Here is a 17761-nt window from a genome sequence, read left to right on the forward strand (position 1 = left end):
CTTCCTAGAGCAGCCCAACCATGTAACACGACGGGCCATGATAATATTTTGACCTACTGCATAGCCACCAGCAATGTTTTGCGTAAGCCAATGGGTTACCTTGTTCTTCAATTGAAAGAAATCCTCTCTTTCATCTTGCCGTAGAGAGGGGACGTTGGCCAAAACTATCAATAAAGGAGTACTCTGGGGGGGTAAATCTAAGACCGATTGGTTGCCTGTACCCTGGACCAGCTTATTTGAATGAGGAGGGCCAGACATCCGTATGGCTGACTGTACACCGACCTCCTGATGCAACTGCTGGGCCCTTAAAGAATACTGACTTCCCCCTTTTGCCAGGTCTCTACCCCTTGGATCTATTGACCTATTAACATTATTATCCACAGGCCCCTTATCTAATTGCGATACAGGTTTACATGGGACTAATATGGGGGGGTCAGTGATCTCTACCCTTTCAGTTACTTGTGTGATATCAACACCCACTTTCATATTATCGTTTAAAGAATATAACATTTTAGAATTATCAGTAGAGACTTGTTCCAGCTTTCCCAAGTTAGCGGTGATTATTTTCAGCCTCTCTATTATAGGGAGAATTAAAGATCTAATTATATGTTCTATCTGCCCTATCAAGGCCTCATCTCCATGAACGGCAGCTATAGGTTCTAGCATTGATTGCCGTTAGGCGTTTTTCAGATAGTTCGGAACACCCAGGGATATGGCCTCTTTGTTCACTAATTTTGGGATTGTAGGACAATTACCTTTCTGACTTCCAGCCCCGTGCTTTCTTTTACCTATCGGCAAGTTGCTACAGGATGGCGAGTCCTCTATATGACTAGTGGATTTAAGCGGGGGGGATGTCGTACAAGGAACAGGTTCTACCTGAATGGCGCTACCTGTCTGTAAGATCAGTGAGCTAATCTCCAGAGAGACATTACTGAATGAATCAGACTCTATGCTGATCTCAGGCAATCCTAGGTCACTTAACCGTTGGCTTAAACGGTTCTCCGGGGTTAAGCATTGCTGTATTAATCCCAGGGAAGACCGTTTAGAAAATATTTCAGTTGACAGCCTTTTTTCTACGTCAACTATCTCTTGGTCTAAGGCGGCTGAGACCCGAGTAATATAGTTATCCAGCGTTCCCATAAGACTCCCACTGGTAGATTTAAGCCCCAACTTATCCCCTTTTACCGACAAGGCGGCCATGTTATTTATACAAATACCCTGGAAAAGATGTAAACAGTGTACAATATAATAGAAATATTACAAATTACCAGTTAGCCTTAAATCGTTATTAAAACAACTAAAACAGGTAAAGGACAATCCAGTATGGTACAAGTGAACTTAGAGGGGGGGCCCGGCCCGACCTCTTCTGGCCCCTGACGGCCACAGACGGCCCGCCCTTTGCTCGGGCTTTGCCCCGCGCTCCGTCCCTCGGTGGCGTGCGGGGCGTTCCTTAAGTGGGAGGAGGAGGGGGCGGGAAGAGGCACCAGGTGCGCGTGGTAGAAGAAGCGCTAAGACCTCTGGGCCTCGCAGTCCCGCACCCCCGAGTCCAGCAGCAGCTCAAAGGGGCAGGGTAAAGTCTGGCTCTTTACTCAGCAGCAGTCCCGAATACAACACGAATGATGAGCGTTTAAAATCCACCAGGCAGAAATGATAACCTGATCCACAACTACGAGCGGCTCCCGCGGAGCGGGTGCCGCGAGTCGTATTTGAAGGCAGCAAGGTCAGCAGGGAGGAGGGGCGGGAAGAGGCACCAGGTGCGCATGGTAGAAGAAGCGCTAAGACCTCTGGGCCCCGCAGTCCCGCACCCCCGAGTCCAGCAGCAGCTCAAAGGGGCAGGGTAAAGTCTGGCTCTTTAATCAGCAGCAGTCCCGAATACAACACGAATGATAAGCGTTTAAAATCCCCCAGGCAGAAATGATAACCTGATCCACGACTACAAGCGGCTCCCGTGGAGCGGGGGCCGCAAGTCGTTTTTGAAGGCAGCAAGGTCAGCAGGGCTTAATTTGAGCCCGTGGTTTCCGGTGCTCAGCACCGGCACTTAATTGGCAGCACCAGCACTGACAGTCTGCCACTTGGTGGACTGTTTGTCTGTTTTAGAGTGAGCACAACAACAGCTGTTTACTAATTCAATATACATTAAAATGACTATTACTTGTCTTCCATGCTAATCTTACAGCTTTGGGGGCCTGGAATAGTCTGGATTGTCAACAACAAGAACAAAAACCTCTCACTAGTATACACTTTGATATAGGTAATATATCCTACATAAATTCAAATAATGACATTGTCCCAAAAACAGAGATTATTGAAAAAACATTTTCTTTTTATTTACTCAGTTTTCTAATAATTCAGAACATTGCAGTAGCACCATATCATAGTCATGGTACCATACTTTACACATATTTTATGTACACATATTTATAATATATATCCAGTACCCCCAGATCGCAAACAAAACGCACATAAATGCCCAATCAATTCAAAGACACAACCCAATCAGACACATAGTCTTACCAATCACACAGACTCAAAACAATAAATTAGGTAACAAGAAAAAGAATTTCATATAATGCAAAGCTATAATATATTACCTATACAACAAGAACAGAGGAACAGACCCGACGCGCGTTTCGGAAAGGGATTATAGTACTAGACTCCTTCGTCAGGGCGCATTAAATCATTATTTCCATATTAACCAATCCTTTCCTTGATTCTATTTTCCACTGTTATTCATCCAACCATTTAGTCACAAGGGGGCAAATCAATGGAGTCAGTATAAATATCTGACAAATTTATCCTAGGGTCTCTGAGAATGTATAGAGACCAAAACGGGGTGGGAGCAATATATCCATTCTGTAACTCTGCGGAATGTTAAAGGAGATCCCACATTAATCTCAGGATAAGGACCTCTCGGGTACATTAGTGTTTTGTTGAAAAAGGACGCCAATCACTTATTTAATCTTCCTCCCGGATGCACCGTCACACAAACACACCTTGGTCCACAGAATAGGGAGTTTCTTTAGGGAGCGTCTCCAAATGATGACATAGACATTAAATAGCAGAGTGGAAGTATCTACACCTTCCCGCAGAAAGGAACTCCTCCAAACACCGCCACACTGTAATAAATACGGCGGTCCGTCCGTAGCACGTCTGGGTCAAGCCTGCCAGGACAGCGGACAGTCTGGATTGTCACACTTGTAGGAGTGTGATAATTAGTCCCTTGTTTGGTTCTGTCATTGGTTGCGCTGGCAAAAGCAATGGATGGTGCAGGCTGCAGTAGCCTCCTGATGAGGGCCCTGGCACGTAATTTTTTTTTTATACAAATTAAGCACTAAGGCCCTACAAAAAATCAAGAAAAAGATTATTATTCTATGACATTGCTGCAGTGGGAAGTATTGCCGCATCTCAAAAGTAGAAAAAACAAAGCTTGCATGACATTGAGGAACAGCTGTCTGTGAGTGGAAAATCTGAATTGTGAGCACTGGAGTGGTTGAGATGTATACACGAAAGATCACCCAAGCATGAGCAGCTGACAGCTAGAAGGAGCTGCGGGCTACTCCGACTTTACACCTCGGGATTGATGAGATCAATTTGGAAGCCTCTGTGGTTTCATCTACTAAGGTTGCAGATGTCACAGGCTTTCCCTTAAGCTTGGGGTTTCAGACTCCATCCATCTGCAGCTGTACCTGTCAAGATTTTGTATAAAATGCTGAAAAATATTCTTGTCATGCACTGTTCTACAAGAACCCTAAAGACTGCCAGATGTCTATTTATGGGTTGTAGGTTTGCCATTGTAGCATTAATACTACAGTCAAATGTAAACAAGTACCGGCAAAGACAACATCTTATAACGCAAGTACTCAGCTGCCGGCCTTGCCGATGTTTGTCTATAAGGTACTGTTTAATAGAAGTAAAAGAAAAAAAACATACGTGAGGAAAAGCAAACATATCTTATAGTATTTCAAAACGATATGAATTCAATGTTTTCAATCTTTATAAATGGTATGGGTCATTTTTCAAATACTTTTCACTCAAGGAACTAAACAGAATTTAAAAAAGAATAGGTTAGTTTTAGAATTTAAAGAAAAATGCTTGTCGAGGTCTAATTTACTTTTTATATGATTCAATTACTTGGTCCTCCTATCCTAGCCCAGGGAAGAGATGTATGGGCCTCCGGGAGAAGTGTCATGGTGAGTTTAACTTCTGCCTCAGATGCCAGCTAAGTGCATGTAGAAGACAGCCCTTCTCCTAGCACCTTTAAAGCATTTGTGTGCCAAAGCTTGTGCTTTTAAAGAATATGTGGAATGCAGGAGAAACAAAAAAACAATCCTTACTGTCTACTCTATAGCCAACACAAATAACTGTTTTTTTGCTTTACAGACAAGCTGGGAGGGCTGGGGAGCAAAAGGCTTGACATAAAATTGACCGTAGTTCATTATTTTCAAGACTCTGTTATTATATGTAATGTAAACTAATTCCAAAACTAATCATTGGTTCAACTACAGGATATCAGCGGGAGCGTGTACTCTAACAGTACCTAGCATACTACTATATCCCCATTTTCTTATAATGACACAATAATTAGATAAAGCAACCAATACTTAGATAAAGCAACCAGTTAAGTATGAATACACTCACAACAAGCTTAGGCTACAGCACAAGGTCTGACTTGCATTTTATAATATAAAGCACGAAATAATGCCAGAGCAGTGTAAAAACAAAAAAGATTGCTTTCTGCACACTGATTGTCAATGGATAAATAATGTAATGTGTGAAGTACTTGTGAGAAGGAATGTAGTCCCACCTCCATTTCAATGGAAACATTTCATAGGAGGCAGAATGATGCATCAAACAGCTAATGATATCATCCAGCCAATGCCATGAGGTTACAGTGCAATATTTCTCTGTGAGGAACTTAAAGGCTACTCATTATATATTTTAAAGAATTGGGGCCTAGATATGGGTTTGGTGGTCCACAGGACCGCCAAACTTGCGGTGGGGGTGGGTGGTGGTCAGGGACTGCCGCACCAGTGGTCTAACCACCATATTACGATTCCACATTTGGACTGCTATAGGACCACCTCTACTGCCAGGATCCGTAATCCCTTGGTGGTGGAGTGGCAGTCTGGGGCAACAATATGCTGGCAGTGCCGCTGTGGGACTGCCAAGCATATTACAATTTTCCTGACCTCTGCACTTTTCATTGTGGTGATCCCGCCATGAAAAGTGTGGCTGTCCGGAAAGTAAGAGGGTGCTACAGGGTCCCCTGGTGCTTCTGTACATGGGGGTGCAAGCAGGGGGCACATGGTGTGCCCCCCTGTGTGCATGCACCTCAGTTCCTGCATGGTATGGACTGCACACCCTTCAGAAACTTGCTTTGGCGCTGCAGTTCAAAGGCTCACATATGAGCCTTAGAACTAGACCGCCGCAGGAGCGCCATACTGCCTGCCCGCTAGACCATGAAAAGACTCGTAATCTGTAGGGTGGCGGTTGACTTTGGTGGTGTGGGGGCGGGCACGGGTGTGGTGACCACACCGCCAAAGTCATAATCAGACCCTAGGTAAAAATAATTATTTCAGACTACGACATCAGGTCAGACCTAAACTGAGTTTTCACACTTACCTGCCATATCAACAGCAAAAGGTCTATCCGCTCTCCAGCCTGTATACCAGCCAACAACTTTTCCATTTTCTACCACCGGGCGTTCGTAGCGACGTCCACCTACCAGCCCTACTGGCCAAACGGACACCTTTCGAGTTGTGCGCATCTGCAGAGGGAGAGAAGAAACATTACATATTTGTGGGTTATGTGAGATGATGGCTGCACGAAGATAAAACGAATGATAATCAGATACAGACCCCAAAAGATAAACAGCATTTTCTAGATTACCGTTTTTAGTTGCTGCTCTCTGTGAGGTTAATGGAGCATTACTAGTTTGAATAGCAGCATAAAAAGACATAAAACTGCAGTCAGAAATGAGGAAAGGAGAGAGTGGTGCATGATCACTGAAGATGGCCCAGTGCATGGAAAAGGCTCACTTTTGCCTCTCTCTCTTTCCCTCTCTTGTTTGCTCAATTTTCTTTAATGGTGCTACTTTACTTAACAATAGTTCGAAATGTTAAGCAATTCAGTATGTGCTCCTGCAGTATGGGAGGAGCTCTGTGATGTTACACTAAATGATGGGCCTCTCTCTGCAGATTATGAGGGGCTGAGTCTCCCATATCTCACAAATATTCATGGGCCTTAGGCTTAATGGGTCCCCCTTAAGGGTTGGGGGCCCTCTGGAGGGTTGGCGTCGCACTGTGCTGCAGGGGCCTGTGATAAGCCCTTGGAGGAGCTGCCAAATTTAACTTTAATGTAACTGTGACTTTTTATTACAATATCTACTTATATTTATTTAGACTTAGAATTAGTGTTACGAAATTGTATTGCTTTTATGTTCGGATGCTCCCCTGTACTCTTTCAATGCTTACCCTATTGTTCAGTGTCCTTAAAGTTTCAAACAAATCGAGATGTATAATGTTCATTTTGAACTTCACTGCTGAAGTCAGAAGTAGCATGAGGGCAAATGTACATGTTGGTAAAACAACTTCAGAATGTTGATCCTGAAAGCAATAACATGTTTTTTTCTGCCTCCCATACCTATCAGTCTTCTTAATGGGTCACTTAGTCATTAGACTTAAGAAAGATTTACATTTTTAAGAAGACCAGTTTAAGATGTGGATCAAATTTGTCAACTACACAGGGAGGTGATAAAGAAAAGTACCAGAAACTCTGGTGTTCGTTCCTTTCACATTATAAATAGGTGCACCTATTATATAATATAAGGATATTATGTCTCACCAATAGGTTTTGTTGTCTATGAAACAAACGGTTAGAGGCTGAGAGTATTATATTACCAAAAAACTGAGATGCTGAATAATATTCTCCGCTATATTTTATGGAGGTACATTATTACGTATACAGCAAAAAGGGTACAATTATGAGCGAACCTTTAGGGAATTTGGTTCTATTTTTCTATTGAGGAGATCTTAATGTATGCAGACATGGGCACATAAGGGAAGCCCAGCCAGCGTCAAGTAATTCATGTAGAGTCACCCCAGTCCACGGTAAGTGTCATTTAGAGTGAGGGGTTAACTGGTCATTCAGAGAAGGATTTAGTTCACATAGAACTAAGCAATATACTTTTAGGTTTTCCAAGGAATAGGCAAGCCAGTTGAAGGTTGAAATAGCCATTTAAGACTGAGAATAGAGTACCCAACAGAGATCCCTCTGGTAAGTTTTATGAATCGAAACAATATAATGTGTGAGAAAAGCAAGCAATTCAAAACATTATCTACAACTTAGAGTTGAGAAGTACTGTAAGGTCTTTTATTTCAACAGGGAGACGTGCCATTTATTTACGTTATTAGTGTGTCCTTTTGTTTTAGTTTGTTAATTAGTCCAGACCCCTTCCTTGTTGTTTCAGACAATCTCCACTGTGTTTGAATAACGTGGTGGAGGTGTTTTGCATGTGAGGGAGTGATGGTTGCACGCATGTTGACTCGCAATGAAGCAGGGAGAATAACACATCTCGGAAATCTGTGGCATAACAATAAGCCAAACTAATGGATGAAGTCCTTTGGCTCATTACAAGGGACAGCTCCAGTAATGCAGAGACAGCATGTGAGAAAGCATAGTACAGCACAATGAGGGGCATATTTACAATCCCCTAACGCCACAGGAGCGTCACTTTTTCTGACACTCCAGTGGCATAGCTCCATTCCCCATATTTACAAGGTGGCGCTAAGCCACTTAACGTCACCTTGTGAATATGCCCCTTTCAGCAGCAGTCTGCTGCAGCAAAGGAGCAGGCAATGGGTGTTGCTGTGGGCATTCTACCGCAGCACCCAGTGCATTTTGACGCTGCCCCAGATTTAAAAGGCTGGGGCAGCCCCAAAATCCAAGGCCAAGTAATACCTGGTCTTAGAATGGCGATACGAGGATAAACTTTAATTTCTCCTCGTTTTTTGCTCCTTCTAAGTGTGCTGCATTCTGTCGCACACATAGAAAGAGCAAATCACCATTATTAATTGTTTATGTGCAGGAAGTTGTCCCTTCCTGCACATAAATAATTGCCCCTGCAAGCGCAGGCACGCTTGCAACAAGGTGCAAGGGTGCCTGCATTGGCGCTAGGCAGATTTTTTAGTGCCAGCTCTAGGGGAAATGCAGGCATGCGTCGTATTTTTGAAAATACTGCGCATCCCTGTGTTTTAAAAATGTTGGAGTGTGGCGTTGCTAAATTTGACATAACACCGCATTTCTTTGTAACTATGACCCTGAATGTCTTGTAAGACCACAGAACATATGCTACCGTGAATTCACCTAGAACTAATGGCTGGGCTCCTCTCCCGCCTAAGTGATGAGAGCATCATGAAATCTCTGGCTGCCTTCTAAGAAGGAAAGCTAAGTGCTGAAAAGTCCCTAACCCTGAAGCGTTCATGAGACACAAGGCCTCCTTTAGGTTCAGTTGTCAGGTTACTACATAACAAATGTGACGGATATCTCGTCCGCCTTCAAACATGTGCATTGTATCCTCTGGCACTTGTAATAAGGTGGGTAGGATATTCATCATGTTTGTGCTGGAGTAACCCAACTACCGAACTCTAAGCCAAGCCTATAATGATTTTTCTAGCTTAAGCTCAAAGCATACTGTACTTATGCCCTTTACAGGCCACTTTCAAAACCTTGTGCACTATGAAGCAAAACATATCATTACCCCCTGTCTATCCTTGGGAAATTAAAAATATGTGGATATCAGACTCTCCATGGGTAGAAGTTAGTAGCAGATTAGAGGTGAAAGAGTGCCTACAGGCAAGGGAGTAGCCAGAAAATGTAAATATCCCCCATTTTCAACCAAATCTCTGATGGCACCAAGCCTGCAATGCATGGAAGCCCACACCTCCCTAGAAGAGCTCCCTTGTCACTTCCATCCTAGCATCTATCCATCATTGTTTCATTGTTTCACCCTTCTTGTATCTGCAAATTGCCACCAATTCACCTTTGCATTTTGTCATTCATTCATTCTTTCACCCATCATTCGAATCTTTCACCATTCCGTCTATCAGCCATTCCGCCCATGTATGTACCTGTTCACATATCCATTATATACGCATGCATCCACTCATTCACCCACCCATCCTCTCACCCATTCATCTACCTATCTTTTCACCAACTCATCCATCCTTACACTGATTATCCTTTTGGGCACCCATCCTTTCACCCACCAACTCACCCATCCATTCTTTCACTCACCCATCCTTTCACTTACCCATCAATCCATCCTTATACCCACTCATCCATCCTTTTGTCCACTCATCCATACATCCTTTGATCCACCCATATTTACACCCACTCATCAATCTATCCTTTCACTGTCTGATGTATCCACTCGTACACCCATCTCTCCCTTTTCTAGCAATCAACCTTTCTTTCTTCCTTTTAGTCAATTATGATCGCATATCTGCCAAGTTTTAGATAAGAGGCCCATAAAGCCCCCTACTGTAGATGCTAAAGCGAGGGATTCACCATGCCTCTGCCTGCAAATTAAAGAAACACTAACTGGGCTTTCACTAGGCCTGGGTGTAAAATTCTGCTCCGCTCGCAGAGTTTGCGGAATTTGGGAACTCTGTGCTATGCGGAGAACGCAGAGTTTCCAATAAATTCTGCTTTCTTCCCCAATTTGTTTTCCATTGGTGAGCTCGAGTCTTGTTTTTGCGCATGCTGGAGAGCTCGGCGTGACTTGCCGGGTGCCCACGACATTTGCCGGCCACTCACGAGTGCCAGCGGGATTTGTCAGCTGGTAGCACATTTACAGCCGTGCTGGTGACTTCTGGCACCTTTTTAGGTCGAGGACCTAAAGGCTGCGCTTGCGCAGTCTGGGGAGGAGATTTAATGATTCTTAGTACGGCTTTAGAACCCGCCTCCCTGACCCGTCTCTCCCCCATTGGCTGGCTTCCTAAATGGAGGCCAGCCATTGGAGGAGAGATGCATCACTCCAATTTAGCCCCGTCTTTTTCGGATTTGGGGGCGTAAGTTTTGCTGTTCTTTAGACAGTGACATTGCCTGTCACTCAGAACCTCAAAACCACGCCCCCATTCCGAAAAAGACGGAAGCTAGCGGCCGCCATTTTTTTTGGTCCCTAAGATGAGCTGCAGGACTCCCTTCATCCTCGCCTGTGCTGCCGGGCTCTATTCCACCTTGTACCAATATCTTATTCACTGTCGGCGGGCGAGCGGGAAGCTAGCTAGGCAGGATCCCCTCAGGAGACAGCCCTAGCCCCCCCCCGCCACCTTGCCTGCAGGGCCCCGGGAGGTATCCAGAGTCCCCATAGGATCAGGGCAGCGAGATCAGCGCAGCGGCGATGTCCACCCGTAAGCCTCCGACAGTTGTCTAAGCCGCCTCACCTCTCGACACCGAAAGGGCCGTCAGCATCAGGTCTGCAGTGATGGAGCTCGGGGGCTCAGTCAGGCACCGTAGCTCTCGACCAGGCCGCAGTCCCTGCCTTCCCCGATCCGTGGTGGGTCCGCGTTGTGGAGGCCTCCGGTTGCAATCGGGCAGAGCGACAGCGTGCATGCAGTCCTCCGATGCCGTTCTCGAAGTCCCCAGTTCCTGTGCTGCTCCAGCGTGGCCCTCAGTGAGCCACTACCCTCCTCCAGGGGGGCTTCGCAGGATACCGACACTGTCCACTCACACCAGGGCCCAGAAGGCCCCGATCTCCAAGATGGCGACCACGACCCGGCAGGGCAGCGCGCTCATCCGCTGGGTCCGATCTCGTCACCCCCCGCCGGTTCCCGGGGTCAGCATGGCTCAGCTCCGCCACCCAGGTACTTCCGCCATATGGGCTCCTCTCTCGGATGGACACTGCAGAGGAAGCGCTGTTCTGGGTGATGGGAAGAGCAGCCTGAGCCCCGCTCTGTCCCGGTCAGCCCGTCCAGCCCCACCGCCCTCTAGGCTGCAGCCAGGCTCTACACCTGGGACATGGTGGTTTTCATGGGGAGAAACCTGTCGTCGCTCCTGCCCCTCTTCAAGAAGAGTGAGTACCACTTTGGTTCCGGGCAGTGTAGGCAGCTGCCCTGTCTCTGTGGCCCAGGGACCGGGCCGAGGGGAGCCCAGATCCCGGTCTTATTGTGATGTGCTGTTTGCATTTCTTATCAATAAAGTTTTACATAGCGCCTCCGTGGCTTCGAAGCTCTGGGGAGGGTGGAATGAAAGGACGGGGTTAAACACAGAATGAGTAGAGTCGGAGAGATCAGGGGTGATCTAAACTTATGGGCGAGGAGGGCAAATGCATTTATGCGCTGCGAGTCTTCAGTGAGTGGGTGAGAGAGGCGGTGGGGTATACAGAGGTGATGAGTGGGAGAGGTAAATGTGGGAGGGCGCAGGACATGGGGACTTGGGGTTTTGGACCACAGCTGGTGTCTGTGTGAAGGTGGTGAGTGAGAGGACTCCTCACGGGGGGCAGTATAGCGAGCATTTCCCAGGTTTATTGTGCCCCGGTGCCCCTGCACCCGCTGCACCAAATGCTAGCTACGCTCTTGGAGCCGAGGGACATTCCATTCCTTCTTTGGGGGTGTCGAGTGCAGCAGGGACGTTAAAGGAGTTGTCTCTGTAACAACACCAGAGGATACATTTACTTGCATAATCTGCCCATACATTTTAGGGCACGGCATCATCAAATAAAGTCAGACGCCACGGCAGCGCGAGGAGGGGCTCTTTAATAGCACCGAGCGGGCCCCCGTGAAGGTGCCAGCTGTAAAGGGCTCGGGCTGCGCCAGACTGGCGCCCGCTTGCTGGGGTCGCACCCCCTGCCAGGACTGTCAGCGGCCAGAAGCCGTCGCTCAGCCTCGAGGCGCTGGGCGCACCTGGGCGGGCGCTTCTCAGGTGCTGAAGAGGTGTGAAGGGGCCATCAGCCTGCCTCCTCGGCCAGCGGGGATAATGGGCGACCCCAGGCCAGCTGAACCGGGTTCATCCGTGCCCCCCACCCCAGGCGAGAGCTGGGGGTGGGCGGGAAACGGACATACCCCCCTTTTATCGACTCTTAGAAGAGGCCTCCGTCATTCGTCCTCGTGTCTGCTTCGCTGTCAGGGCCCCAGGGCCCCTCATCCTCCCCGAAAATAAAAAAACTGAGTTTGGGGAAAATGTGTGCTATGAACGATTCACAAGCGCGCAGTGATGTCGAGGCTGGAGAGGGGCGAAGAGATCCGTGGGTCCAGGAGAGCTGCTGGGGCTGTGGAGAGAACATAGGGCCAAGAAGAAATGCTGGGGTGTGGGGCGAATAAGGGGCTGAGGAGAAAAGGGAGGGTAAGGAGGAGGCAGTTGCATTCGGGGTGATGGTGAGTCTGTGGAGAGATGCTGAGGATGTGAGTGATGGTGGGACTGTGGAGAGATGCTGAGGGTGTGAGTGATGGTGGGATTGTGGAGAGATGCTGAGGATGTGAGTGATGGTGGGACTGTGGAGAGATGCTGAGGATGTGAGTGATGGTGGGTCTGTGGAGAGATGCTGGGGCTGCGAAGAGATGCTGGGGCTGCGAAGAGATGCTGGGGCTGCGATGGGATGCTGGGGCTGTGATGGGATGCTGGGGCTGTGATGGGATGCTGGGGCTGTGAAGGGATGCTGGGCTGTGAAGGGATGCTGGGGCTGTGAAGTGATGCTGGGGCTGTGAAGGGATGCAGCCCGTCCAGCCCCACCGCCCTCTGGGCTGCAGCCAGGCTCTACACCTGGGACATGGTGGTTTTCATGGGGAGAAACCTGTCGTCGCTCCTGCCCCTCTTCAAGAAGAGTGAGTACCACTTTGGTTCCGTGCAGTGTAGGCAGCTGCCCTGTCTCTGTGGCCCAGGGACCGGGCCGAGGGGAGCCCAGATCCCAGTCTTATTGTGATGTGCTGTTTGCATTCCCTTATCAATTAAGTTTTACATAGCGCCTCCGTGGCTTCGAAGCTCTGGGGAGGGTGGAATGAAAGGACGGGGTTAAACACAGAATGAGTAGAGTCGGAGAGATCGGGGGTGATCTAAACTTATGGGCGAGGAGGGCAAATGCATTTATGCGCTGCGAGTCTTCAGTGAGTGGGTGAGAGAGGCGGTGGGGTATACAGAGGTGATGAGTGGGAGAGGTAAATGTGGGAGGGCGCAGGACATGGGGACTTGGGGGTTTCGGACCACAGCTGGTGTCTATGTGAAGTTGGTGAGTGAGAGGACTCCTCACGGGGGGGGGGGGGGGGGGCAGTATAGCGAGGGACTCGGGAGACGTTTGGTTTGGAAGTCGCTGTGCAGAGCGCAGGAGATGGACACAGCACCTCTTAGCTACATCTCATTATCGCTTCTGTTAATGCGGTTACTTGCAGGGTCGGGGCCCAGGACTGCAGCGAGGCGGAGGAGGGGAGAGCTGGAGCTGCTGGGAACCTCTGGGCTTGCGTGAGGGCAGAGGTCGCGGGGGAGGGGGGGCTCCGCAGAATACCAACACTGTCCACTCACACCAGGGCCCAGAAGGCCCCGATCTCCAAGATAGCGACCACGACCCGGCAGGGCAGCGCGCTCATCCGCTGGGTCCGATCTCGTCACCCCCCCCGCCGGTTCCGGGGGTCAGCATGGCTCGGCTCCGCCACCCAGGTACTTCCGCCATATGGGGAGCCGAGTCGTGGGCCCCCCGCTGCTATCGAGCTGCTTAAGATCGCTAAAGATGCTGGCGGCGGCCCAGGGCTCCCACAACGTGCGTCCTACTGCATTGTCAGTCAGGCCACGCCTCAAAATACTTTTTAAAATTGTGCCTAAGTGTATTATTCTCTTTAATGTTCTACTGTTTTATAGGCTTTGAGCAATGCCCTTTTGGCGCTTCGTGCAGAAATGACTGCTCTCGCTGAACAACCTATCTCACTCTCTCACTTTCACTACCTCACTCTCTCTCCATCACTACCTACCTCACTCACTCTCTAATTAACTCACTCTTTCACTCTCACTACCTCACTCTCTCAACATCACTACTCCACTAAATCTATCTCACTAACTCACAACTCACTCTATCAAAGCCTCAATACCTCACTCACTCACTACCTCAATCTCTATCTCACTACCTCACAACTTCACTCTCTCTCTCTCTAACTCAATACCTCACTCTCTCTATATCTCACTACCTCACACTCTCTTTCTATCTCTCTCTCTCTGTCACTACCTCACTCTATCTCTATTTCACTACCTCACGCTCTCTCTGCTAATGCAATAGGTCTCGCATATGCAAGCAAATAAGCTATTGCCAATACAAATGACAATGCCATTTATTTAGGGATACAGGAAAAAAAAATGAGCAATGCCAATAGCTCTACCTATAATATTGCCGAGACCATTGCATTGTAAATGCTTGTTTGTGCTATTGGCAAGTGCGACGGAGCCCGAGCGGCCACAGCGACATCTGTCAGAAAGCATCGGATGCGTACACTGACAGGCTGAAGCAGTGCGGGTACGGCTGCTCGGACAAGACGGGAAGTTCATTTCCCAGCAGAATTTGAGTTGGAGACGTCAGACACACCGTAGTGCGCGACATCAGGAAACCCAGATATAGCCAGAAAGACTGCAGACGGAGCTGCAGTTTATTAGTTTCTCTGACATTTGGTGGAATTTTCCTGGTCCAGTAAGGGTGCTGGATGATTTATAAAGTAAGGTCCTTTCATTCTTAGATGTACGCTGAACTTTGGTTTATTTGATTTGAACAATGATTATTTCCCTTTGTTGGCGAGTCCGGTTTCTCGAAGGACTCATGCGAAGGAGTAAGTTATGGAGGGAATGCCTTATTGCTCCACATTCTATCTTGTATTTCTATTGCGAGATTAAACATTCTTGGTCTTCCATGTTGGCGAGTCCGTTTCTGTGACTCAATCGGGGAAGAGTATCTAGTGGCAAAACTTATCAGACAGTCATGGAGGTAAATGGAGAGTGATGGCAACTCTCAAAGTGCTTCTGCATCTCCTACTTGTTCGAGCTACAACCATAACATTTCGTACTGTTCTGTTTGCGAAAAGGGGTGCTCATTGGCTTATATTGTTTGAAGTTTTAAAAACAATTATTTTGGAGCACAACCCTTGTATTTACATACAAGGATGGGTATGCTCAGACGTGAGTCCCGTGCTCTCCACACCACTGGAGTCAAGCTATCCAGGCTGATGAAGGCTGATAGCCAGAAACCGGTCCTTGGATGCTTGATTCCGGTCCAGGAAAGACATGGCTTGGCAGTTCGGGCTGGACTGTTCCCATGAGGCACAGGGTCAATGAGGCTGATTTGCATATAGCCATGTCTGACCTGGGGTGGTGTGGAGTGCAAAAAAACGATGGATTTAGGCCCAGATCTCTGCACTGGGGTGGATGTATGACATTGTTCTGCATTCTGTCCATCAATTGTTGTTTTTGCTCAATTCAAGGAATAACACAAAATAGATATAATCAGCAGTGGCGAATCTTTTTGTTCATTTAACAGGGGTGGTCAGTGGTGGGTGAATGGGTTCCAGAAGCTTCTACTTTTATTGGCTCATCCCAACCTGATACAGAGCAGCGTCGGATTGGTAACGCGGGCATTCGGGCAATGCCCGAGGGGCCGGTGTCCGAGTGCTGCTGTGGGCCTCTTTTTTGAGCAATCTGGGAGACCGATTTGGTCGGAGTCTCTATTGTTCGAACAGCCAGCGGCCCAGTGGGTGTCTGAGTAGCCTTTCTAGAGCCAGCTGGGCGCTCATTACCTCCTGTTTAGCAACAGGCAGAGGTATCACTCCCTTTGTCTAGCTGGCGGGGCCATTAACGTGTGCACATATTGAGCTGGGGCAGGGCCCAAGTAGAAGTGGCCTCACTTGTGTCCAGGTTTGTTTCAGCAGTGTAAACTAACGTGTGCATTATTTACCCCCCCTGCTTTTTTTATAAGATTACGCGAAGCAGTCAGTTGAGGAATGGCATTATGCAAATGTGGGCCGATATTTTTTTTTTTTGTTTGCGTGCCCGGTCTGATTTTCATTCCCTATCCAACCCTGATACAGAGGGTAGGTGTGCTGGGTAGTATTATCTCTGGGGGTATATTGAGCTTCCCTAACTGAAGGAGGTGCTTACGTTCTTACTTGTTTCCTCCTTTGCAGTATTGGTGTTGAGAAATCAAGATCACCCGCTCACCTCCCCTGTTACGGGGTTACATCTTTTTTCTTTTACAGGTAGCTACATAGGTGGTTATCACCTCTATTATTAATTGTAATAGCTATTTCGTTTATCCAAGAGTGTATTACAGTTCTCTCTCGCTCTACATTCACAAGTCTCCCTCCCTGCAGTCCCCATCCTTTCCTTCCCCTTCTTGACCATCCTAAAGCCTGTGTATAAATGTATATTTCCAGACTTGGGCTGTCGAGAGGTGGAACCCTCTGAGCAACAGTATGACCCTGAGGCTATGCTTGGTACAGGACAGTATCTCAAGCAGATTCTCTCCTGGAGAAGCAGCTAAATAAAATTCATTTTCGAGTTAATGTTCTTCTCCAATGAACCGTTCGTTATTTTTTAACCTGAGAAGCCTTTTTAAATTTTACTTTTTTTTTCCAAACAGGAGGAAGTGCCACAGATACTCCAACTTCCTGTCCAGATTGCTCCTCCCAGTGCTTTGTCCATTTAATGCCACTTTTCATTTGAATTTGAAAGGATCACTCTTTTTGTTTGCAGCCTATATTCCAGTGAATTTAAGGCCTTTGTTTTGGTGACATCACAAGAAAGTCCGCAAACTGTTGTCTAAGGGTGTTGTTTGTTTGATAGAGGGCATGCATCAGGATTTATTTGTACTTTCATTCAATTTTTAAAATTCATTGAGGTGGGTGGCCTGCAGTTTCAGTAGGGGCCTAGATATTTTTTTGCCTTTTTTTCTTCTTTTGTAAAGGAAAAATGTTGCAGGGTTTGGTACATTTTCTCCATTTTTTTCTAATAAAAATGCAATACTCATATATTTTACTATTTGGCCTGGTCTTCCAACCAATGGGCCACCCAGCCAGTAGGCCCAGTACTAGTCATGGGTTCATGAAACAACTGTTTCTGTATTGTCTGATGAATATAAACATTTACGTCATGGATGAGATTGAATATCAATGCAAAATGTGGTTTTTGGGGTATTTCATTTTTTTCTGAAAAATGTGTATAGGAGGGTTAACATATATTTGATGCCTTTGGAGAATGTGTGTTGTTTACAGCTCAGTTATTTTTCGTTTTTGGCATTGCTGAATTAATGCTCTTTTCTTCAGTGTTACCATGCCTCCTTTGTCTGGCCAGTGCCTGAGTGTGTTATACATAGGCCACCATTTGTTTTTGTTCCCCATGCCATGTGGCCAAGGGCCCATTTGTATAGTCAGTGACCATGGGCCTGCATATGATCTTTGTTTTCCATGCCCCCTTGCCTATCGTTTGACCATTGTGGTAAATAAATAAATAATACCCTATTTTTGACTAGGCATATAGCATAACAGATAGCTCAATAAATAAGAGTCAAGATTCGAGGTAGTAGGAGTTTCTGCAGGTTTATTACAGCATAAGGACAGGATCAGGACAACCTGCATAGGAATAGGACAATAAGGCCCGGCAGCTGCCGGGGCTGGGTCTGGGATGAGCGCGCTAACATTCAATAACAAAACACAGGCATATATACATAGCGCGAACACATAGCATTACATTGCAGTAGGCGTAGCAGTGGGTGGAGCAGAAGGCGTGACGCGTAGCAGTCGCG

The 17761-nt window shown here is 47.2% G+C and overlaps 1 protein-coding gene across 1 annotated transcript in view; it reads right to left on the reverse strand.

Annotated features, from left to right (window-relative positions):
- The window catches only part of B3GAT2 (beta-1,3-glucuronyltransferase 2), a 422486-nt gene that overhangs the window by 153925 nt on the left and 250800 nt on the right, over window positions 1–17761 (reverse strand). Inside the window, exon 2 of the mRNA XM_078648022.1 lies at window positions 5623–5767. Coding sequence (XP_078504148.1) covers window positions 5623–5767 — 145 coding nt within the window. The remainder of the gene's footprint in view (window positions 1–5622; window positions 5768–17761) is intronic.

This window comes from Lissotriton helveticus, chromosome 6 (assembly GCF_964261635.1).
Source record: "Lissotriton helveticus chromosome 6, aLisHel1.1, whole genome shotgun sequence".
NCBI lineage: Eukaryota > Metazoa > Chordata > Amphibia > Caudata > Salamandridae > Lissotriton > Lissotriton helveticus.